The 22,775-nt window shown below is 29.7% G+C and overlaps 3 protein-coding genes across 8 annotated transcripts; 2 read left to right on the forward strand and 1 right to left on the reverse strand.

Moving 5' to 3' along the window:
• Positions 1 to 27: 27 nt before the first annotated feature.
• LOC123006183 (protein scarlet) lies at positions 28 to 14,203 on the reverse strand. The gene is made up of 15 exons (XM_044400465.1): positions 14,065 to 14,203; positions 13,908 to 14,013; positions 13,805 to 13,853; positions 13,578 to 13,758; positions 13,377 to 13,526; positions 13,089 to 13,327; positions 12,678 to 12,842; positions 12,522 to 12,630; positions 12,236 to 12,457; positions 10,943 to 11,078; positions 10,689 to 10,895; positions 8,334 to 8,468; positions 3,003 to 3,130; positions 2,200 to 2,904; positions 28 to 1,438 (listed from the first exon to the last, which is right to left on the reverse strand). The coding sequence occupies exons 1-15, from the start codon at positions 14,065 to 14,067 to the stop codon at positions 1,187 to 1,189; spliced, it is 2,787 nt and encodes a 928-aa protein (XP_044256400.1). The 5' UTR covers positions 14,068 to 14,203; the 3' UTR covers positions 28 to 1,186.
• A 522-nt stretch (positions 14,204 to 14,725) lies between these two features.
• On the forward strand, positions 14,726 to 16,288 carry LOC123006437 (FUN14 domain-containing protein 2-like). 3 transcript variants are annotated; one of them, XM_044400909.1, is made up of 4 exons: positions 14,726 to 14,865; positions 15,257 to 15,414; positions 15,469 to 15,664; positions 15,942 to 16,288. In XM_044400909.1, the coding sequence occupies exons 2-4, from the start codon at positions 15,257 to 15,259 to the stop codon at positions 16,119 to 16,121; spliced, it is 534 nt and encodes a 177-aa protein (XP_044256844.1). In that variant the 5' UTR covers positions 14,726 to 14,865; the 3' UTR covers positions 16,122 to 16,288. The 3 variants fall into 3 exon arrangements, with proteins under 3 accessions (XP_044256844.1, XP_044256843.1, XP_044256845.1); XM_044400908.1 differs by having other exon boundaries at positions 14,732 to 14,861; XM_044400910.1 differs by having other exon boundaries at positions 14,732 to 14,861; positions 15,753 to 16,085.
• Positions 16,289 to 18,595: 2,307 nt separating this feature from the next.
• On the forward strand, positions 18,596 to 22,219 carry LOC123006208 (5-aminolevulinate synthase, erythroid-specific, mitochondrial). Of its 4 annotated transcripts, none has more exons than XM_044400508.1 (9): positions 18,596 to 18,780; positions 18,835 to 18,987; positions 19,035 to 19,145; positions 19,193 to 19,406; positions 20,653 to 20,837; positions 20,939 to 21,138; positions 21,192 to 21,369; positions 21,435 to 21,895; positions 21,948 to 22,219. In XM_044400508.1, exons 2-9 carry the CDS (start codon positions 18,840 to 18,842, stop codon positions 22,074 to 22,076), a joined length of 1,626 nt encoding a protein of 541 aa, XP_044256443.1. In that variant the 5' UTR covers positions 18,596 to 18,780; positions 18,835 to 18,839; the 3' UTR covers positions 22,077 to 22,219. The 4 variants fall into 4 exon arrangements, with proteins under 4 accessions (XP_044256443.1, XP_044256444.1, XP_044256446.1 ...); XM_044400509.1 differs by having other exon boundaries at positions 19,196 to 19,406; XM_044400511.1 differs by having other exon boundaries at positions 19,041 to 19,145.
• The last annotated feature ends 556 nt before the right edge of the window (positions 22,220 to 22,775 follow it).

The following is a 22,775-nucleotide window of genomic DNA, read 5'->3' on the forward strand; positions in this document are numbered from 1 at the left end:
ATTAATTTTACTTAAATGAAACACTGCTTTAAGAAATGTAATAAATAATTTATTTACCAACAATAAAAAATGTCGTTATACAAAAAGTATTAACAAACATTCACTGAAACTCCCCAAACATGAGAATTTAAAATATAAATATTTGGTAATAACAATACGATAAAAACATTCTTGGAGGAACCTAACCATTTTATATTGTAATAATAAATCTAAATAGAAAATTGTCATGCACCCCCAGTTTGCTTTTGTAGTGAATACACAATGGCAGTGACTATTTAAAAGTCTAGTCAGATAAATTCTATTTAGTAACTCACTAAGCTTTATAAATTTTTAAATTTTACTTGACTTGTAAAATTAAGATTTTCTTTATTGAAATTTGATCTAATAAAGAGGAAGAGAGAGAAAGGAGAAGACTAAAACATGAAAAATGTTTGACTAGATGTGTGAAACTAAATTTGTTCGTTCTGTGGTTTACATTCTGTTTTAATTTGGATTGAAAAAAAATATATTTCAAAAACAATAAACAATAAAAGTTTCTTATTTACTAAGATGTGCTCAGTGTGCAGCTTGCATAAACGCACTCCTTCTGTAAAAAAAAAACCTGCTAAGAAAATAGAAAATTTTATCTCACTAGACGAGTAAACAGCCACTTGGACACAACACATATTAGATGTGCCATTTTCGCAAATAAAACAATCAGACGAGTATATAATGATTTCAGATAAATCAACCTATAAAAATGCTAATTAATCTTAAATCTGATAAACATCTTAATTAGCTAAGTAAGTATCTAATAACCACTATGTAACAATAAATAAGACTTAGATTTTTACATTGAGCTTAGGTTAAACAAGGAGAAGGCAACTCACAGTCTATTAATACTTAAAATCAATCTCTAGCATTATCACGTGTTATTTATTATACAATTTTCAAGGCAATGAAAGTTTTTCTGTTAAACACACAAACTATTAGTTTTCTAACCAATGGATAAATATGATGATTCGCTTGATCTGCTTTAAATCAAATGCTTTCATTAATGTGAAAGTGGGGAAACCTGTTACACTGTAACATTAATAAATGTTCTATTAGGAAACAAATTATTTGCTTTACTTTAGTTTTAGTAGACAGTACCTCCTTGCTAACACTTAACAAAAATTGATTATTCTACAAATAAATTTTAAAAATGTCAGTCTTTATCTTTTGATTTAGGTGTCGTTGCGCTATCTTTTTTATATCCAGAGAAAAATGTTAATGCTTTCATTAATTGATAACTCTTCGATATGGGTATATTGGAATCGTAGAGTTTCTTCGAATTTTTGCAATCGACATAAAACCACCAATTGCATTTCAGTATTGTTTGGTCGAACAATGTGGATTCCGGGCAAAGGAAGCTCTTCATAATTAAACCATCGTCGGTTAAAGCGCAAACGTGAAATACCTGAAACAAAGGGAATTTTACCTGTTAAACATTCATGACCTTCTTTTATTATTTGCACCTTATATGTTTACTAAACCGGATTTACATCTTAGTTTTAGCCATACTTTCTCTTTACCGTAATATTTTTTATTTTTAACTATAGTTAATTTTTAATAATTTTTCATATGTTTTCTTAAATTTTATGAGTTTAAGAAAGTTTTTGGAGAAAATCGAGGATACTTTGTAGAAGGTTAATGTAAGTGTGCTGTAACTTATTAAGAAACAATGAGTCGATAAGGCCAAGGGTCATGTCATGTTCCATTGACTTATAAAAACTAAATAAAATTATCCTTTATTCACCGATGGGTTTTTGTCATTACTCATGTTGCATAATCTAGCAACTTAAAATAACTGTCCCACATTTCTCTAAATTCAGTGTTTAAAACCTACAGTTATTTGAACGAAAAAAACATTTATTTTAAATTTGTGTCAAATGGAAATTGCTACAGACTGAAGCAACTTTTTTCTCAATGATTATTGTTGAACGATTTGAAAATCTATAATTAATTCTTCCGAAAACATAATTTGCTATAAAAGTTTCACGCTATGTGTTTCTAATGCTTTAGATTGAACGTATTAAAAATTAATCATTTCAAGGTCTGCTATTGCAACACTAACCAATTACCTTATTCGAGCCCGATGTGAATGTTGTGTTTTGAATGTAATATACTAATATAACATCAAGTAAACATTTCAGTTGTATAACTACAACATAATATTACCATGCAGCCGAGATCCTCGTCGGCGTATAAACCCGGGAAGTGTTTCTGGTCCCCACAATAAAAGGATGTTTCCGGCAATTCTACTCTTGAAGCAAAATTATCGTCAAAGTTCTTATCATATCCCACCGGATAATATTCTTTGGGTGCATTCATAACTTTTCCTACACTATTGGCGTACTTATTGCCAACACTCATTTTCGGAGTAGTCGTTGTAGGTTTTGTCTTCGCTAACATTTGCTGTCTTTGGAGCAACGCTGTTTGCAGCATGTCTTCTGTGATGTTGTTTGCTGCTAGAAGTGCTTGGACGGTGCTTGAGGTAGATGGAGACAACTCATTGTTTGGCGAAGGTAGAGTCCTTAATGCAAAATTTGTACTACTTAATTTATCACTTGTTTGCACTTTGTTCATAGGGACTACTACAGCCATCACTTTAGGTTTAGTAGATTCGGAAGGAAGGGTAGGTCCTGTTGATAGTCGAGATATTGACGAAGGCTTGGGGTTGTGAGCAGGCACGGCAATACCCATGACGGCCGGTGTAGGGATATTGAACTTGGTGGCTTCCGGTCGTTCTGGGGCGGGAGGTATTGGCTTGAAAGGCGGGATTGTAGGAAGAGATGATTTTTTCACTTGAAGATCTTGCATTTGCAGATTCGAAAGATCAGTTGGAAGAGATGCAGAAGGTGAACGAACTCGGATCTGATTCTCCTACGAGATATATTGACCGAATTAATATTAATATTAATTGTGTAACTTCAACCTTGGACTATATTAATTAGTTTTTAAGAAACGATTAAATCACTTACAGCTTTCATTTTTTGTTGGGCTTGAATCAACTCAGCTTGCAAACGAGAAGCTTGGGCCGATCGTCTTCTATTGTTCTCAACATTAGAAAGAGATTCTTTAAAGCCTAGCTCATCTCCAACACTAAAACCTAATAATGAACAATTACTTTACGCAAAAATACAATCTAAAAGATAGAAGCTACATGTTTAGTGTCAAAAGTTAATGAAACATTTAATAGCATGTTCTCTATGTCAATTCTTGAAGCAGAACCGCACGGTCGAAAATGATACTTCAGAAATATAGTTTTTCACAAAAGTCAAAAAGTATTTATTCGATCGTTTTAAAATTTTAAAAGTTTGTTTAGCTCAGAAAAATTCATAATGTTCTTCAACTTTGTCTATTAATACAATCAATTATAGATGACTGGGAAATTATGCAAATGCATTATTAATTGCATTTTTGGGTTAGTTTTAATCAACCGAATCGTAAACATTCAAGGTAAACATATTATTAAAAGAAGGTGCTAAATTTCTAATAATAATAAGGTCATTATGCGTATATAGGCAGGTATTTACACTCTACCCTATATCTAAAATTTATTTTGTGATAAAAGTATTTTATTAATTAAGAGATTAAAATAACAGAAAGGTACGCGACAGGAACGTTTGAAGCAATGGAAATGATGTAGATAAGAGTCAAGGTTAAAATAATATAAAAAATTTACATTTTACTTAGTTTTTGCAATCAAGATATTTAGGATTGAAAATAAGTATTATGTAGGTACTTGTTTATTTCCTACAAATTGCTTTTTATGATTTTTTTCATGATGAACTCCACCACAGTAAAAGTTGTTTAACCAGATTGTTATAGATAAAACGTTGCTTAACTTTTTTTTTATAATTTTACGATGAACGTGTATCCTTTCATTTAGTTAATTCTATAATATAATTACTCACGGAGAATAATTATTTGACAATTTTTATAAATAATATATTATAAATAAAATCACAAATAGACCAACTGTTTTATATAATTAAGATGAAAAATAGGAACAAGAATTGCACGATTTCCACCACACTACCTCCTTCTTTGGCTCTGCTGCTTTGCTCACACTCACAGCATGTTAGAATTTTTTATTGACTAATCAAATTAGGTAAACGAAATTTACTGACATATAAAGTCAATATTTGTCTGTCACATGCTTTAATGGTAAATATGTTTTACACAAGTTGTGAAAAAATATAAGTAAACTATATTTTTTACTGGATTTCTTCACTTTCCAGATGTTATTTATATACAAGGCAGTTTTTTACGCCTAAAACAGAGAATGAGACACTATCACTATACTTTCATTATTTTTACTATGTATATAGAAAATTTTATTGTGAAAATTTTGTCTTACAATTTTTTTATAAAATGCACCGTTCTTGACTAAACTGTATTTTCCAATAGTAATGAAGTAGGCCATGATGTAGCAAATAAAATATGTTTACTGTTATAATCTGGTAATGGAGATTATAAATTACACTGAGAGATTTGTTAGCTTCTAGAAATTGTTCATTTGCACATAAAAACTTCTTCTAACAGGTCTACTTGCGAAGAATTAACTTGTATTATTCAATAAATGTTTACGTTTCAATTGTTTATACCACTAACCCAGCAAGTGCATTTAATATTAAAAATAATAATGGAAAAATTTAATTTTGTAAATTGTATTCAGCAATCCTGCATTTCATTAAAATATTGCAAAAGGTAAAACAGTTAATTAATTTTTTCAGCAGTATTTTATTGGTGCATGACATTTCAAAAGAGATTCTTTTGCAAAACTTTAGAGGGTTCATGAATTGTGATGTACATATAACGATGGGCTTTTATTATGTATTTATTATTATCTGAAATACATGCCATATTGCAAAATGTTTCTATTCTAGCTTACAACTAGCACAAAATCTACAGCGCTGGTCTACCGTTTCAACAATGACATGATTAGTTTATTTTTTATTAAAATTTCAAGTTACTTCACAGTCTTAAATATAAAATTGTTATTGCAATAAAACAATACAATAACTGAGAGTAGTAACTAAAAATTATTAATAATTGTTTTTTAATGCGTAGGAAATTAAATTATGTTACAACTTATAAAAGAATCTTCTTCTTTNAATAAAATTTCATTATGTTAGGAAACCCAGACAGGATTGAAAATTTAAATTTAGAAACTTTCTAATATTTTTTAGTAATCAAAATGACGAATAAAATTGGAAAAACACATATAAATTACTATGTATTAACTTTAAGAAAATGTAGAAAAACCTAAATAAAGCATTTCATTTTTATTTAATAAAATTTTATTGCACTTTAGAAAGCAACTTTAGCTTGCAGAAAACTCAAAAATTTGTTGTTTAAGGAAACTCTATTCACTTTTGCTAGGAATTTTGTAATCAGTAAGAATATTGTCCGGTAAACGCTCTAGTGCGATTATGGCTTAATTGGAGTTTAACTTTCACCAATTTTTATAAGTCTCACCGCAAGAAATCATGAAATTGTCATACCTTTAGTTTGTCCCAAACAAGTTTAGGTTCGCATTCAAAATTTTTATTTGGACTCCGTTTTGGTGTAATTCAAATTTTACAACTCCCATTTATTACAAAAATAAAACCGTCGAATATTTTAGAGTGGTTGCTAGGATAAAAAAGCACCAAATAAAAAAATGTTAAAATTCTAAAAGAAAATTATTTTTGAAAAAATTTTATTTTTATTGTCACTAAGAGTAAACGTATACAACTTAAAAGGAAACGGAGAAGCTGAACTAATCCTTTTGTGCAAAGAGAGTTCCTTGACATTGACAAAATCACAGGTTGCAATTAATGCCATTACCTTTATTACTGCGTGCGAGCATTCACAATAAAACATAACTTATGTTCACTATGATGGCATTTGTATTAATTGTATTATTTATAGATAAATACGTGCGTGTTTTATAACTTAAATGAGAGATTATAAAATAAATCCACTTTAAGAAAAATATACTCTAGACCCGTTTACCGAAAAACTGATGAAATAAAATGTACAAAAAAGAATATGGTTTTTTAGTATGGGCACAACAACAGATTCTTTGCACCGGCAATAGCAAATCTAATAATGGTTGATGATAATAATGGTTGATGAAATTTGTAAAATAAAACCATATGTACAATGCGTAAAACCTAAAATATTAATAATTAATTATTGTATTTTTTGTCACATTTTTTTTTTCTTTTAAATAATATCTACTGGAACCCTTGGATCTAAATTTATCAATTAAGTCCAGTAATAAATAACACAAAGTGTACCAAAATACCTAAGTATACCTACCTAATTATAATTACTGATTATTTCAGGATTGTATTTAACTTTTTTAATGCCAACCCACACGTTCTTATTTGACAAATGCTACTAAATTTTTTAGCTTTCCGTTATTTTATCAATTTAATTTCCGGTTGCAGTACTTCCGGTGAAAATTATCTGTGCATGGTTGTTGTTTTTTTTTCCTTTCTTGCAGTAATTTCTGTTGTTTAAATTAAATTTCAAATTACAAAATATGCATAGTTAAAATACTACGTAAAAATATATTTTTTTAAGTAGCAATTAAAATAATAAAAGTAAAACGTTAATGTTAATTAGGCCTCTCTTACATCACTTATATAAATGGAGATATAATAATTTTGTTCTCACGCATCGAATATGTAGTACAATTTTCACATTAAATGGACTACTAATTTTTTTAATTGTTAATCATTGTATTGTCAATGAACGACTGCAAATTAATTTGAAAATTGATCTACTTTTTACTGGATCCTCTTGGTATAGAAACGATAAACAAAAACACGATTAAACCCGTCACACCTAACTTTTTGGTTGACGGGTTTAATCGTGTTTTTGTTCATGGAAAATTGATCTGTAATCCATACTCCAAGCAGGTGAGTATAAATCGAACAAGAAATTAAAACAATTAAAGTATTAGACAAATTTTAAAGCTAGGTTTATTTTAGTTTTTGAGACTGTCATTAAACAATTTATAGTAATATTTTTGTGTAGTATTAAAGCCAAATTTACTACAATTTTTAAAAACGGCGTAGATAAATCATTTGGATTAAAAAAAAAAATAAATAGAAAAAGGCTTATAAACTAAGATATTTATCAAAAAAATGGCAAAGATTAATTATTGTAATTTCTGTTCCCTGACCTGACCTGACCAACACGTTTCAAAAGAGCTACTTTTATTTATTAGTGCAGATTATGTGTTATATTTAATATTTAAAACGATAGTATAAATATTTTCGAGAGACTTAAAATAAAAGTTATTTCTAGAACAATACTTAGTTACAATACTAATAAATGAAGATGAACCCAGCATACAAGAATTATAATTTGAATAACTTAATAAAAGTAATAGGTAAAGTTTTAGTTATAATATGTTAATTTTAACTAAATTATGTTTTATTCAAAAGAAAAAGATTTATTAGTAAAGTAGAATAAAGTAAAAAAATATAGATTGTTACATTTAAAAACAAAGAAATGATATCAAACAATAAAGCAAATAAAATTTACCACTCTGTTATTGGTAATAAAAATGCTAGAATAATTTAAGACAAAGTTTTGCAAAAATGTCAAAACTTATTGGTAACGACGCAATCGAGATCTAAAAACAATAATGTTGTAGATTTGTTAAAAATATTAATACTGGAACTTATTCCGAAATAATTTAGTCGATGCAGATAATAAAGCAAATTACATTAGTACTTTAGGTAATACTCACGCTGCAGTAATGACTCACCCTCTACGATAAATTTGATATGTTCAGAGTTATTTAAACATTGTAAGGTTGCTCTTGCTTATTAAGCATTGTTTTGGAGATAAACAAACAACTACACTACAATTGTAAAAAATAAATTTGAGAACGATCTGGAATAGGTACTGAAATATTTTTTTTCTTATGAACCTATACATTATAAGTTATCATTATTTACAGTTGAAACTTAATTAACAATTGTTTGCGGTTTTTGATTCAGATATGAAACGTAAAACTTGGAAATTCAGTTTATAGACCAGCAACAACACGTGTACTTTACAGGTAAAACTTTCAATTATGACATCAGAAGTTACAGGAGATGCTACAGTTAGTATAGTATAGAGTTGTAGACCTAACATAAGTTATTAATTATATGTACTGTGATTAGTGTTTGAAGATATTGATTGACTGTATTACACATTGGTTTATGAATTATATATACTAAAATATTACTGAAAGTAAGAACTACTACTAAGCTAATCTACATGGCAGATGAAGGATGAATGAAGCAGAGATAGATTACCCAGGCCTATGTGAGCCTTGACACCACCAAGATTTCTAACTCGAAACAGGCCAGATTTCTTAAAAGCACAGTTGAGGGTAAATCCGAATTCTGATTCCAAAACGCAGGTCGGTCGGCCTAACCGCAATGTGCCGCCTGCAATTAAAATTGTACACTTAAATTCTGTCTGAGTATTTATTTAGATCGATCCCACAGTGTTATATGACCTGTCGATATTTTATAACTGTATAGAAACTTCTTAAAGTTCAGTTACACTGGCCTTAATTATATTTTTTAACAACAAAAATACAAATTATACACAATTGTAGTCCAAAACGATTTCCCACAAATTTCGTCGGAAATAACATTGCATTATGTAAAAGTTTCTACACTTTGTGGGGAAAACCCAAGTCCGCTTTTTATCTAGATCTGGGTTCACAATGATTACATGACCAATGACCATCCTCACAAAGTGTCAAATTAAAAAAAAAACTATTTTTGTAAATTGCTATTAAAATAAAACACAGTAAATTTAGCTGTAACAAAAATGCGAAGATGGTTCAGGTTCTTATATGTAATATAGATTCGGTAATCTGTAACACAAAACCTACTAACCCACATTGTCCACTCGATGACCACTTTAGCTTAACACCGTTTTAGTTCTGATAAAGAAAATAAAAACTATTTTACATTTTATTAGTAAAGAAGCCTCTATATTACATGCTAAAGATATTTTACAAGTAAGATTAAGTGAAGTTGAAAATTTTAAATATTACATTTTTTTCAACTTCGAATTTCTTGATTTGCAGGCTCTTGTGTGAAGTTCCTGCAAATGCGATTTTAACTGTCCAAAAACATTAAGCTAATGGCTTGAGAATTTCAATTTTTACTAGTCATTCGAAAGTAACTATATAAATTTCCATTATTTTTCACTTTCTGGTAAGTGTAACTAATTCAGGCCAATGGTTTTACTTTACTAACGAAATGGCATATTTGAGAAAGTTGATATTATTAAAACATCCAGTATTTTATTTTCCGGAAAGATTCTCGATTTTTTGCAATAAATCCCCGTTCAAAATCATTTTTTACGAGAATTTTTCTTGGATTAAGTTCTATTTATATTTACAATTTTTTGTTACATTTACATACCAAATATCGTTATAAATAACAATACACTGATACACTTCATTGCAGCACTATGTAAAATAACTACATTCACTACACGCACTTAAGCACCTTGACGGCTAAACACCAACTCACACACATCGACTCCGCTCTTCAGATGTCGATCGAAAGACTGTTAAGTTGACCCAGTGCAGCTGCACAAGTAACGGTATGAATGGTTATCCCCTTCTTTCCTTAACTTAAGAACTTAAGAAGGCCATTGATAATAAAAGAGATACGCCTTGTCCATTATTAGAAATTCTTAATGCAATTTTCAGGTCTCGATGACGATATATTTGTTTAGACCATTCTTAAAATATTTGAATATGTTTTGCAACTAAATTTTAACAGTAAATTTATAGTCGTTATCTTATAGGCAAAATTATTAAGACACAAATTTGGCCATGTCCCATTTATTTATTTCTTTTAAAAATTATATTTTCTTAAGAAGATTCTTGTTAAGTTATCAAGAATTTCAAACAACTAGTGAAATTTAACTTTTGTAGACTAGTCGCAGGACAGGAACAGGACATCACGTGATATGCGTCGCGAACGAAATTTTATTTGAGTCATTATCCCTATCACTCTACAGTGCAGCTAAGTCCAACCCTCTGTTCTGTTTGGAGTACTTTAACCAATCTCATACCTCAAAACTAAAACAACTCTTACTTAATTTCCTGATTTGCCAGATTTATTTGTTAATTTACTAAAAAAAAATTATGCATAACTTTATCATCACACATCACTCTGTATATGATTTCAATTACTACATAACTCTGTAAAGTTAAGTAGCAAATACTAAGGAAACAAAGATTCATCTTATTAAATTATTTTTTGGTTTGAGAGAAGATTGAGAAATCTGTCGAAGTGTTCGTGTATCAAGTAAAATATTCTTTGATTTAAAAGTAAATAACACTACCGAAAACAACTTTTACTAAAAGTAGCATTACATTGTTAAAGCGAGAGATTAATCTTTTTTCTTAAAATTCCTGCAAATCCCATTAAACAAAAAACTGCCCCTAAAATGTGCAGAAACAAGATGTCATAGGCCACAGTGTCATAAGTTTTGTAGATGCCATAGCTTTCCAAAACTTCACTAACATTGTGATGACAGGGAATGGTCTGATTAAATGTACATTCACCTAAGAGAAAAAATATACAGAATATTTTATAAACCACTATAACAAATTATTTTTTTTTAATATTACTTACCTATTTTACCGACGTCTCTCCAAAACAAATTTGACAAACTATCAAAAGCGTAATAAAAAGGTGAAATATATTTGATCCAGTTAAAAGCATCTATCAGAGAATCAACTTTAACTATTAACCCGGAAAAAAGGAGAAGTATAAATTCGAAGGGACCCAAAAATAGGTCTACATGTTCAATGGTTGAAAACGTTGCTGAAAATGCTAGACCTATAAAAAGTTTGCACTAAAAAAACTTTTTAGTAAAGTGTAAATACCTAAACTAGATGAAACTATAGAAACTAAAAATGCTACATATGTCATTTTAAGCCATAAACCAAATCCATGTAAAAAGTTTGAAAATAGAAATAACACTCCTAAGCAAATTATTGTAGTTATCATAGAAAGTGGAATCTGAAAAATATGTTAGCCAAACGTAAAAAATATTAGGATAATAATTTTAAGTAGATTTGTTGTTCCTTCCTCACAAAAAAAAACTGGCAAACAATTACAGTTATGTTTCGTATAATTGCAGAATATCTTTTGACAAAATTTGGACAAAGATTATACAAAACACAGGGTGTTTCGTTTTTATTGTTACAAGTATAAACAGTTGATAGAATATTCAATTTTCATACAAAAATTTCCTATGAACATATATCAAAAATGTTATGTAAGCGAGCTACACCCCCTTAAAAAGATGCGTTTTTTAATGGGGTTTTTCCACTATTGCAGAATAGATAAAATTACAAAAGTTGGTACAGCTAATAACTTTTAAACACCTGAACTAATTGAAATTTTTAATCACGGCCATCTTAAACGGTAAGACAAATTTAATTTTTAATTTTTATCTTTTTTATGGTCTGTAACACATATTGTAAACTGATTTTACTCAAAAACGGTAAGTTCTATCGAAAAAACGCAAGAAACCTATTTTTTGGAAAAAACATTGAAATTTAGAATTGAGTGGCTGAAAGTGGCAAGAATAAACAGCCAAAATAATTAGGGTACTTTTTACACTAAGCTCCCCTAATTTAGGATGCTCCTGAGTAAAAATTTTGACATTTTATCTTTGAATTCGTTTGGATGTATACCTAAAGGTTATCAGTTGGACCAAATTTTGTAATTTTATCTACATCTTGAAATCTTGAAAAAAATTCATATAAAGATGCACCCCTTTGAGAGGATATAGCTCCCTTGCGTAGCATTTTTTGATTCATAGGAAAATTTTATCTTAAAAATGAATATTCTATCACCTACTTAAATTTGTAAAAATAAAAACGGAACATCCTGTATGTATTTTATACTATTCTATTTTTTGTTTAGTTTATAATTTATAATTTTGTTTATAAGCTGGAACAAGAAAGTAAAATTTATAAACAATTTTTGTTAATAAGAGCACAGTTTATTTTTTTGCAAGGACAGGACAGCTTTACAAACTGTTCCACAGATAAGTCCCCGGAATAACTCAGTAAACATCTGTTTTCTTAAAAAAAAGTAGATTTTGTTTTCCGACAAAAATGGAATTTTTTGTGTGGAACACCTGAATATCTTTTTTAAGTTGAGCTTACCAAAGACAGTAGTTTTGCGACAAAGTACGCAAAAGTTGAATATAAGTTTTTTTCACGTAAAAATATAGCAACTTCTTCAGGAAAAATGTAAATTACTGCGTACATATTAGTAAAAGTAAATTCTGTCCCACAGTAGGATAATAAACCCTGGATGTTTTGGATTGCATCTTGACTACTAAATGTTACTTCCGAATAAAACATTGAAATAATAAACATTTGTATCTGAAAAATAAAAATAACATTTCAAAATGTTGCGTTGCCTAATTTCCTGGGCAATCATATTTACCATTGAATAAAAGTAAGTTCCCAAAATTACGATTTTGTTTCTCTTGGTATTTAAGTAACATCTCCATAACAACCATTTCAGGTCGTAAAAAAAACAATTTGCGGTTTGCCTAAAACTCATCAAAGTGATATTTTTATGTAATTGTGTACTTCTTACTTTTTTAGAAATAAATTATCAAAGTTAGGCCAATGTACGTGATCTTGTGGTTTCTCATTTCTTTCCTTTTTATACATAAGATCCATTTTAGAAACATCTCCATGAGTGAGACAGTTAATATAAAATTCGGCTGGATTAAATGCATATGGACAATGTAGATTCATTCTGGAAATAAGTAATTTCATTAAATTTTTACAAAATTACTTTACAAACATTTGCTGTGTGAAGTAGGCAAGTAGGTACGAAGTAAACCAACTTTTACTTTTCGTATTATGTATTTAGTTATAAGTACTGTTTAATAAATCAGTATTTCATTTAGGTATGTGTTGTCTTGTCTCATTTAGATTTATGGATATTGCAATATGATCAGTAATTTAAATAACGGCGGGAATATCAAATGCATTAGTTTACCTTTCAAAAAACATTTTAGATTCGTTTTTACTTCCTTGAAAAATAATTTTTCCTTCGGCCATAAGCGTAATGTTATCGAAATAGTGAAACAACTGTGAAGACGGTTGGTGAACAGATGCTAAGACTATTTTCCCTAAAAGTGCAATTGTCTTTAATTTTTCTAAGACCACAAATGCATTATAGCTGTCAAGTCCTGTTGTAGGTTCATCGCAAAATAAGATAGAAGGATTACTGATTAACTAAAACTTTACAGTTATCTTAGAGAAGACAATTATACCTAATCTATACTTCTCCTGCCAGTGATAATCTTCGTTTCTCACCACCTGACAACTTTTTTATCAAAGTGTCAGCATGCCGTTCCAAACTAAGCTCAGACAGCTGTCGTTTGATAATAAAATTACGCGTCTTCTCATTTTTATCACTGCATTGTAAGCCAGTCTAGAATAAATAAAAGAACCATAAATTTAAAATAAACTTTGTTCTAATTACTATAAACTGTAAATGCTCAAAAACTGTTAAGCTGTTAGTAAAAATATCTTCTTGATACAAATATCCTGATATATTCCTTGCAGTTTCATCTGAAATTACCGAGTTATTGATTTTTAAGGTACCACTGTTTCTTTTACGGCGACCCGAAATAGAAGTTAAAAGTGTAGTTTTGCCACATCCACTACAAATTTTCAAATACAAAAATGCGTAGAAACAGTTAAAACTACCTGTTCCCCAAGATAACATTTAAAGAACCACTTTCAACACTTCCTGATACTAAAAATTATTTATCTCTCATATATTCAGTCTGATAAATCCATGTGCTCTTACCGTCATCTAAAATTATTTTTTCTTTAAGTGTTGTTTTGCAGAAACTGCGCTTTTTCTCCAAAATCTTAACGTTTATATTGTGCCATGATAAAAAAAAATGTTGAGACTAAAATTTAGATAAATTATTTTAATTTACGGTTTACATTTACATACATACCATATTCCTTTCTAAGATAAGTAGTCACAACGTCTATTACCTTATCAGAATGAATTATGCCTACATTATCCGAATGCTTAATTAAATATTTAAAATTTTTGTGTAAGTAAATGTTGAAATAGGGTCAACTACTATACAATTTTTCTTTACTCTGCTTTCGATAAAACTATAAAAAGTCTTGACAAAAACTTACTAATGATAATGCCTATCATCAAATTATTATTAGTTGTGTTTCTATTGTCATAAAAAGATAATTTAGATATCTGCTACAGGGTTGTCTTTGATAAAAAAATAGTAATAAAGCAAAGGTTCATAGCGTGTTGTTATTCAAAAGTAATTAATTTGTTATAACTAATAACCGAATACATAAATTACTTGTTTTTTTTTATGATTATTTATCATTATTTACCAACAAGTGTTTTGGTTGAACGTCTGAAAAAATTTAATTGTTTGGAAGTAAGATATATTCCAAGTAATTAATAAAATTATTATCGTTTCCCGCCTTAAAAACTAGGCAATAAAGACCCTAGAAAGAAATCTATTTAAAAACTTTACTAAGCATTTACACGTGCACCATCTATTGACGGGTAGATTTTTATTAATAAATCTTAATGGTTTAAAAAGATGCTACGATGTGGCGCTTGATTAGCTCAAATCGTCAAATCACTATTTATATTTCATGACGTCCACCGGCGCTTTTGCGAAGTAGAAAATTAGTTGGTGAATTTTGAAAATATTTTTAGTAGTATTATTCGAAGAGAATTCTAAGGGAATACGAAGTTTTTAGCCCGGACTAGGTAGGTAAGTGTATGCTTTTGGGTTTTTCTACATATTTGGGGTGTAATTCTTATTCTGCTTCTATGTCATTAACTATAAATAATTGCTAAATTTGAAACAGCAAAGAATTTTTCCAGTTAGGGCCTTCTTTTCGAACATGGTACTTTACGTTTAAAAAAAGTTTATGACTAGAAATTTGTACAAAATGCATTTATAAAACATTTTTTCTTATTAGAATATTTTAAGATTTGATACTAAGTTGTTTTTATAATTATTGATGTTGGTCCTTCCTATGTCCTGTCAATTCTGCTCCTCCCTGCAGCATCCTTGGGTCTTGTCTACATGTGATATATGACCAAATATTTGCTTTGTAAAATGTGAGGTTATAAACTTATAAAGTACATTTTCATTGTAGATGCCATTGAAGAAATTTGCAAAAAATCAGAATAACCAAAAGATTACAAAAATGGATGATCCTGAGAATAAGGCTAAATCATTTATTGAAAAGTTCGTTGGAGACATCAGTAAATATTCCGCAACAAAACAAATTGCTTTGGGAACAACTAGTGGATGGTTGATGACTATAAATAAAATTTTGTGTTAATATAAATAATGAATTTTTTTAAGGGTAACTGGGTTTCTGGCTATGCGAGTTGGTAAAACTGCAGCCCTTGCACTAGGAGGAGGAATAATTTTGCTTGAAATAGCCAATGAAAAAGGTTACATCAAAATAAATTGGGACAAAGTACAAAAAAATCTAGACAAAGTCAGCGATAAAGTCGAAGAAACAGTCACTGGTCAAACTCCAGGTTGGATGGACAAGGTATTGTTTTCTAGTTTGTTGTTACTGTATAGCTTAAAGAATAATCAGGTGATATAGGAAAGGAAATTACTGTTTGTACATATTTTAGGTTGTGATATTTGCTCAAAGTCATACACCATTTACAAGTGGTTTTATTGGAGGCTTTCTTATTGGTGTAGCATCACATTGAGATAACAACTGTTTTCTTGTTGCTCAATATTTGCTTATCTTCATTTTTAGTAGTTTAATTTCGTTCTCTCCAATGAAGTCTATTGAATTAAGGCAAACATTTTAACAGGTCGAAAAATATGTGGATAAACAAGTTGATAAAGCAGAAAGTACCTTCAAAAGGAAACAAGGGGAAGCCAAGTCATGGTATTCAAGATTAATGGGGAATTCCGAATGCCAACTTAAAGAAGTGCATATTTTCTTAGTCTCTTTTGTTGCTGGTATGGCTATTGGAATCGGAACTGCTTGAATCTATTATTGTAATCAGTATATTATGTTACTATTAGGATAAAAACAAAGTAGGACTGTAATAACTAATAATATTAAATCATATAAATAAAGTACTTTAAATAAGTTATCCTCATCTGAATAGTACTGTAAATTGGAGAGGTTGACCCAATATATTTATAAAACCATTATGATGTTATCATTTGTATTAATTTTACACTTAATGTTATATTTAAGTTTCTTATTTATTTGAGTTATTAATAAAACAAAACTATTTCTAAATATTTAAGTCTTGAAATATTTTTATACAGGTTAATATTCTGTACGAGTATTTAATTAAAAATAGAAGAAGCATGATCGTAAGATGATGTTAGATGTTCTCGAAGATGAATCTGTGTCTAAATTAAACAATAAGCTTCTACAAAACTATTGCTGAGTGTCTTTTAAAAAATATATAAATATAGATCGATAGAATATAGAATTTTTCAAGTTAACAATAACTTTCTCTTTTGTATTTAGGTTAAGAATGCATTTCGAAATATTTATAAGAGTTTTTAACATTTCGTATATCAAGTAGGTAAACACTGACAATCTACCATAAATTATAACTGCTCTCTTAAAAAAATAACATCAAATGTAATTTCGTTGCAAACCAATACAAGAATAGTATATTCCGTAACATGTTTAGAATATGCCATTCTAAACGAGTCGGACTATACTTTTTCCACCATTAATTTAAAAATCACAGACTAATAAAGTTCAGAAATTTTAAAAAGATATCAAGATGACTCTACCTTACCATTCTAACACTAGTGTGATAATATTCTCGCACAGTGTTACAGAATTTTAGTATTCTGTAAATATCAACCAAGTTGCAGAAAAAAAAACAAATTCTTGTTTAACGTTTGCTAGAATGTTTATTATTCATGTTTTACTGAAATAGGGGTAAATTATAAAGGGTGCGCCAGAACTCGTGCCCCAGAGAAAATTTTCAAGTAAGGTAAGATACCAGGAACATGAAAAAAATGTTTAAAAAATTCTATCTGTCAAAAAATTTTGACATTTGACATTTTTTTATATCTATTTAATGATACTGATGATCTTGTATATGTTTTTTTTATAATTATTTAGTAAAGGGACAAAAATTTTGTCAATAAAAGCCACCAATAACATTGAACAGAGTTACAATTTAGGATACAGCTTACTTGTTTCCTCTTTTAATAGCCTATAGCAATAAAACTTGGAAAATTATTATAACAGAGTCAAAGTGCAAACTTTAAACCCTCATAACTTTTTTTTATAGATATTTTTTTTAACATTTTTTTCTATGTTCCTGGTGTTTTACCTTATATGGCATTTTTCTCTGGGGCGCGAGTTCTGGCGCACGCTGTATAGAGGATTTAAAATATTGCTTACATAACCAATGCTCTAACGAGTCAAAATCTATACATACATATATTAAAAGCTACATAAAACCACATTATGATCCTAAGATTAACAAAGTCATGCTTTAGCAGAATTTTTAAAGCATTCTTATGGATTTATTTTTGGAATTTAAATATCAGTAATTAAGGCATCTAGCCATAAGACTATTAGCATTCAAAAAATTAAAAAAAGTGTTTTATTATATTTTGAATTGAAGTTATATTATGAATACTCCATGTTTAATTCAGTGAAAAACAAGATAAATTCATGTTCATTAAAAAATACGCTGCTAATAAATGTATCAATAATAATTGTATATTATATTTATATCATTCGGATTTAAAATTTGATGCCAAGGCTAACACAGAAAATTTGAAAAATACGTACAAGTTTTTACTGTACTGTAGTGGACACGATGATTTAGCTTTGTAATGATTGACATCACCATGATACGCGAAAAATAGCTTATCATAATTAAATCGTACTGAACTGGCTTTTGTTTATTAGTATATTACATATTAAATTGTCATTGTTATTTTATGCAAGGTATTTTTCAAGTTTCAGTTTTGACCTTTTTTTAATGTAACAGTAAATATTTCGTTCTTTGTTCCACAATTTAAGAACTTGAGTTTACAAATTTTGTTGAATTAAGGTAAGAAATTGTAAAATTATGGTAAGGTGTATACGGTACACCTCGATTATTCGGACCTTTATAGTCCGGTAACCGTGAATTGCTATATATCCAGTCGTACAAAAAATGCCAAGTAGATAAAATCTGCTACTGTTATTTTCTTATTATCTGTTTTTTGGAAACGGTTGTGGGGTGCCATATTTAACCGCACGTAGGGGTTTCCGGTTTTACGGCAGCGGATATCGGCATAGTTTTATCTAAAAAACATGGCATTATCATATTGACAAACATTTCCATTCCGACTGTAAAAAACAAAAGTGTGACCTGTGACCAAAAGGTTTTAAACAAAATTTTTGGCGCCACCTGTCAGAAATTCTTTGGAACCACATTTACATTTTGTCGATAGAGGAGGGGATGAAGTATCGAATTCGATGATCGTTTGCAACATAATTAGTTCACTTCGCACCGGCGAGTAGTGCACTTGAACTCAGCTATCTCTTTCTTGCGCTCTTCGTACCTACCGACGGTGTTGACCTACATCTACAGAAATCACTTTCTAATTGTCAAAATAACCTAAAACATTTAACCAATTTAACTACTAGGCGACGTTCACATACCTGATTGGGTAAGTTTTTATTTAAAAGAAAGTTTTGAAAGTGAGGTTACGTAATATTTTCAGAGAAAATGCCTTGTCCATTTCTAACAAGATTAAGCCAAAACTACGTTAAAAATTATGGGACACTTTTGCTTAAAATGTACGGGAACCAGTGTCCTGTGGTCTCTAGCACTATGAGCACAATTGCTGGAGAAGACTTGAAGAGCGCTAGTCACGGTAGAAATCAAGTTTTACGTAAAAATTTAAAATGCAACTAAACTCAGTTTTAGACACCCAAAAATCAAACACGCCATGTCCATTTCTGAAGGAAGTTAACAATGTCATTAAAGAAGTCAAAAATGACGATACTATTGAAATGAAGAATGATGTAGACTGTGAGTAATGAATACATTAAAAACGGAAGTAAATAGTTGTTTTTTAGCAGCATTTTCGTATGACAGTTTTTTCCACCAACAAATTTTGAAGAAAAAGAAGGAGCACAGTTACCGTGTTTTCAAAAAAGTTAACAGGTTGGCAGGCCCTGGACAGTTTCCAAACGCGTTAGAGTACTCATGGGGTGAAAAACCTATCACAGTGTGGTGCTCAAATGATTATTTGGGAATGTCGTGCCATCCAAAAGTTAAAGAGGCTGTGAGGTATGTTACTTTCTGTTTTATGCATGGTCTGTAATTTTGAAGTTAAGTTGGCAAAATTTTGAAAAATGTTATCACAAAGTTGATAATACAATCACAGTCGATTTGAACAGAAAAAAATATCAGCTTTGGAATTAGTAATTAGACTAATATGTAGTCAGAAACTTAATAATTGCTATATTATGATAAACAGTTATGTATTAGTGATTATGTAATCGAAAAAAAACAACTTATCAGCATGACATAGCTTTCTTTGACATTTTAATCGCACTATAACGGTGACAAATCAAACTGCTGTATCGAATACTTTATTAGCATTGACAAAGTCCGGTCACGTTTGATTTACGTCATCAAGGTCAAATTGTTGAAGTTGTTAACATTTGGGGTTTTTACTTTGCTGTTCGACTGAAACTTAAGTTGTAATCAAATTTTAATACATGTTTCATTGCTTTTAATTTTATAGAATTATTCAATCAGATAACAGTTACACAATGTCGAGTGCCGTTATAGAATCGCTGATTCGATGCCAAATATTGGCAGTGAATACTAAGTTACTGATTTTCTTTAGATCGTGTGGTCCAAGAGTATAAATCTTGTTTTTTCTGATGAAATTAATTTGTTAATTGATACATTAACTAATTTTTAGAATGGTTTCATATAGATCCCTACTGCGAGGAGTTTTATTACTTTTTTTCTTGTATATCCAACATGTTTTAAATAAATTTAAAAAAATTGTTTGTTTTTAATTTGCTTTTTTTCATGCTCTTTTTTAATAAAAGTGATCATTATATTGACTAAAAATTAAAAGTTATTTTTTTTTTACAAGAACAAGAAGAGAAAATTTTCGTATCATTTTTTAAACCACTTTTTATTTTATGAGTTAAATAGTTTCTCTTTTTTTGGTTTCTACGGAAATATTTGCACCAAGTTATTACTTTCCATTTGACTGTTAGTAGGCCATATTTTCTCTTTTTAAATACTAGGAAGAATTAATATTTGAGTACAGAAGCATAGATTTATCAATGACAAAAGTCAAACACTTTTGGGACACTATATATACGAATTTTCAATTCTTTATAAGTCTGTGATGCTAGAAGTAAGATAATTTTTTACAATTTTCCATCCAAATTAACATATCATTTTATGAATACGTAGTTTTAACGCATTGGTCCCTATTTTTGTATAAGCTTGTTTAGCAAAGTATTTACATTTCGAGTATTTTTTCACATCTGTAATTTAAATATTGCAGAGAAGCTCTCGACAAGTATGGCACCGGAGCTGGTGGTACTAGAAACATTTCGGGGAATTCTACTTTGCATGAAAAACTGGAAGACATTCTCGCACAACTACACCAAAAAGAAAAAGCCTTGTTATTTACTTCTTGTTTTGTTGCTAATGACTCTACTCTTTTTACCTTGGCTAAAACACTGCCAGGTGAGTGATGAGATTTCATAACGACTAAAATATCACTTTGATATTACGTGATCATCAAAAGGCGGACTATTTGGGACTTCTTAATTTTTTCATCATTTTAGGATGTCATATCTTTTCCGACGCTGGGAACCATGCTTCCATGATCCAAGGTATAAGAAACAGCCAAGTACCAAAACACATATTTAGGCACAACGATCCTGCTCATTTGGAAGATCTACTGAAGACTGTTAATAAAAATATTCCAAAAATAGTTGCATTTGAAACTGTTCATTCGATGTCAGGTGCTGTTTGTCCTTTAGAAGTAATATCCGAATGCTTAATTATCTTTATTGTTATTTATTCATCGTATTTTAGGAACTTTGTGACGTGGCTCACAAATATGGGGCTTTAACCTTTATCGATGAAGTCCATGCGGTCGGACTTTACGGGGAACACGGAGCTGGAATTGGTGAGCGCGATGGAAAGCTTCATAAAATGGACATAATATCTGGTACTTTGGGGAAAGCGTTTGGAAATGTTGGTGGTTACATCGGTTAGTTTTAAAATTAGATGTAACGAAAGTAATTCCATTAAAATGTATTCGTTTTTTTTTGTTAGCTTCATCTGCAACACTAGTGGATATGATAAGATCTTATGCTGCCGGCTTTATTTTCACTACTTCGTTACCACCTACCGTACTATCTGGTGCTTATAAAGCAATTCAAATCCTCGCCTCAGATGAAGGAAGAGAATTGCGAAGACGTCATCAGGAAAACGTTAAATATTTAAGAAGTAACTTATTGAATAATGGATTTCCCGTGGAGCATACGCCTAGTCACATCATTCCGATTAAAATTGGAGACCCAGTGCAATGTGGCGCAGTTTGTGACACTTTGTTAAAAGAAAAAGGTCACTACATACAAGCTATTAATTACCCAACTGTTGCGAGAGGACAAGAAAAGCTCAGATTGGCACCGACCCCTCATCATACTAAAGAGTTGATGGATACGCTCATCACTGATCTTAAAGAAGTATGGCAATCTTTAAATTTACCATTTACTGGTCTTCAATGCGGAAAGGTAGCTTGACTCAAATTAACATATCCTGGTTTATTCAAATGATTTTTTTCAGAATTGTCCGTACTGTCAAAAACCACTTCTCTTTGATTACTTTGAATCTAGATCAAGACCAGAACAAGGTTGTGCACAAGATCTTAATTGCAATATTCCTAACTGCCCACAGTTAGTAGGTGTTGCGTAAATAAGTACAGATTATATTTTTATAAAAGTTATAAAGGTGTTGGTAAATTTTATTATTATGAAAGATGTTACAAATGTATTTCTCAATTTGTGCAAACGAAAACTATTGTACTAGATAAGTGAATATAAAGAAGTTAAAAAATACTTTTGTTTTTATTTCCCATAAGATTGGAATTAAAGAAATAATTATACATAATTCTAATAGAATCAGCCTCAAATTGGCTTTTTTGGGAAGAATGGGAGTAAAATTTTTCTTAATTATGCTAAGAAATTTAATAAAACATTTTTGAGCATTCTCATTTCGATATACATATACAAAATGTATTTTAAATAATAAGAGTGAAAAAAAACTGTTGGTTGTATATTTTTTCAAAAATTTTGTATTATTAAAAGTAGGTATATTAGGAATAGTAGTGGAAATAATCTGAATAAATTAACATGAAAAATTTTTTTTAATAGCAAATGCTGATTTTTGTGTACCTACTATTAAGTTGAAACGTACTTTTAACAGGCGTGTTCTTTATATTTTAGTTTAATTTTTAAATAAATTCAGTTTGTTTGTTTTTTTTTTAAAGTGTAAACCTCTTGCAATAATTAGTTCGTATTATAGAGGTTCTACTGTAAGATGTCGAACTCGAAGGCCCTGAATATTCGACGCTTAATCCGCCCCTGAATATTATGATAGAAAGTTAGGGAAACT

This window comes from Tribolium madens, unplaced genomic scaffold (assembly GCF_015345945.1).
Source record: "Tribolium madens isolate multiple individuals breed KSU strain unplaced genomic scaffold, Tmad_KSU_1.1 Scaffold_2;HRSCAF=44;Tcas5.2_LGX, whole genome shotgun sequence".
Classification (NCBI taxonomy): domain Eukaryota; kingdom Metazoa; phylum Arthropoda; class Insecta; order Coleoptera; family Tenebrionidae; genus Tribolium; species Tribolium madens.

Bases quoted from the DNA above. Each gene is read 5' to 3' on its own strand.
- LOC123006183 (XM_044400465.1), bottom strand. The intron at 13,759-13,804 runs GTAGTTTTAACT...GAAAATTTGTAG, and splicing joins AATGTTATCTTGGGGAACAG to TGGATGTGGCAAAACTACAC. The intron at 10,896-10,942 runs GTATTTACACTT...AACTTTTTATAG, and splicing joins TATAGTTTCATCTAGTTTAG to GTCTAGCATTTTCAGCAACG.
- LOC123006437 (XM_044400909.1), top strand. From the start codon at position 15,257: ATGCCATTGAAGAAATTTGCAAAAAATCAGAATAACCAAAAGATTACA. The intron at 15,415-15,468 runs GTTGATGACTAT...AATTTTTTTAAG, and splicing joins TTGGGAACAACTAGTGGATG to GGTAACTGGGTTTCTGGCTA. The intron at 15,665-15,941 runs GTATTGTTTTCT...ACATTTTAACAG, and splicing joins CTCCAGGTTGGATGGACAAG to GTCGAAAAATATGTGGATAA.
- LOC123006208 (XM_044400508.1), top strand. From the start codon at position 18,840: ATGCCTTGTCCATTTCTAACAAGATTAAGCCAAAACTACGTTAAAAAT. The intron at 18,988-19,034 runs GTAGAAATCAAG...AACTAAACTCAG, and splicing joins CTTGAAGAGCGCTAGTCACG to TTTTAGACACCCAAAAATCA. The intron at 20,838-20,938 runs GTGAGTGATGAG...TCATCATTTTAG, and splicing joins CTTGGCTAAAACACTGCCAG to GATGTCATATCTTTTCCGAC.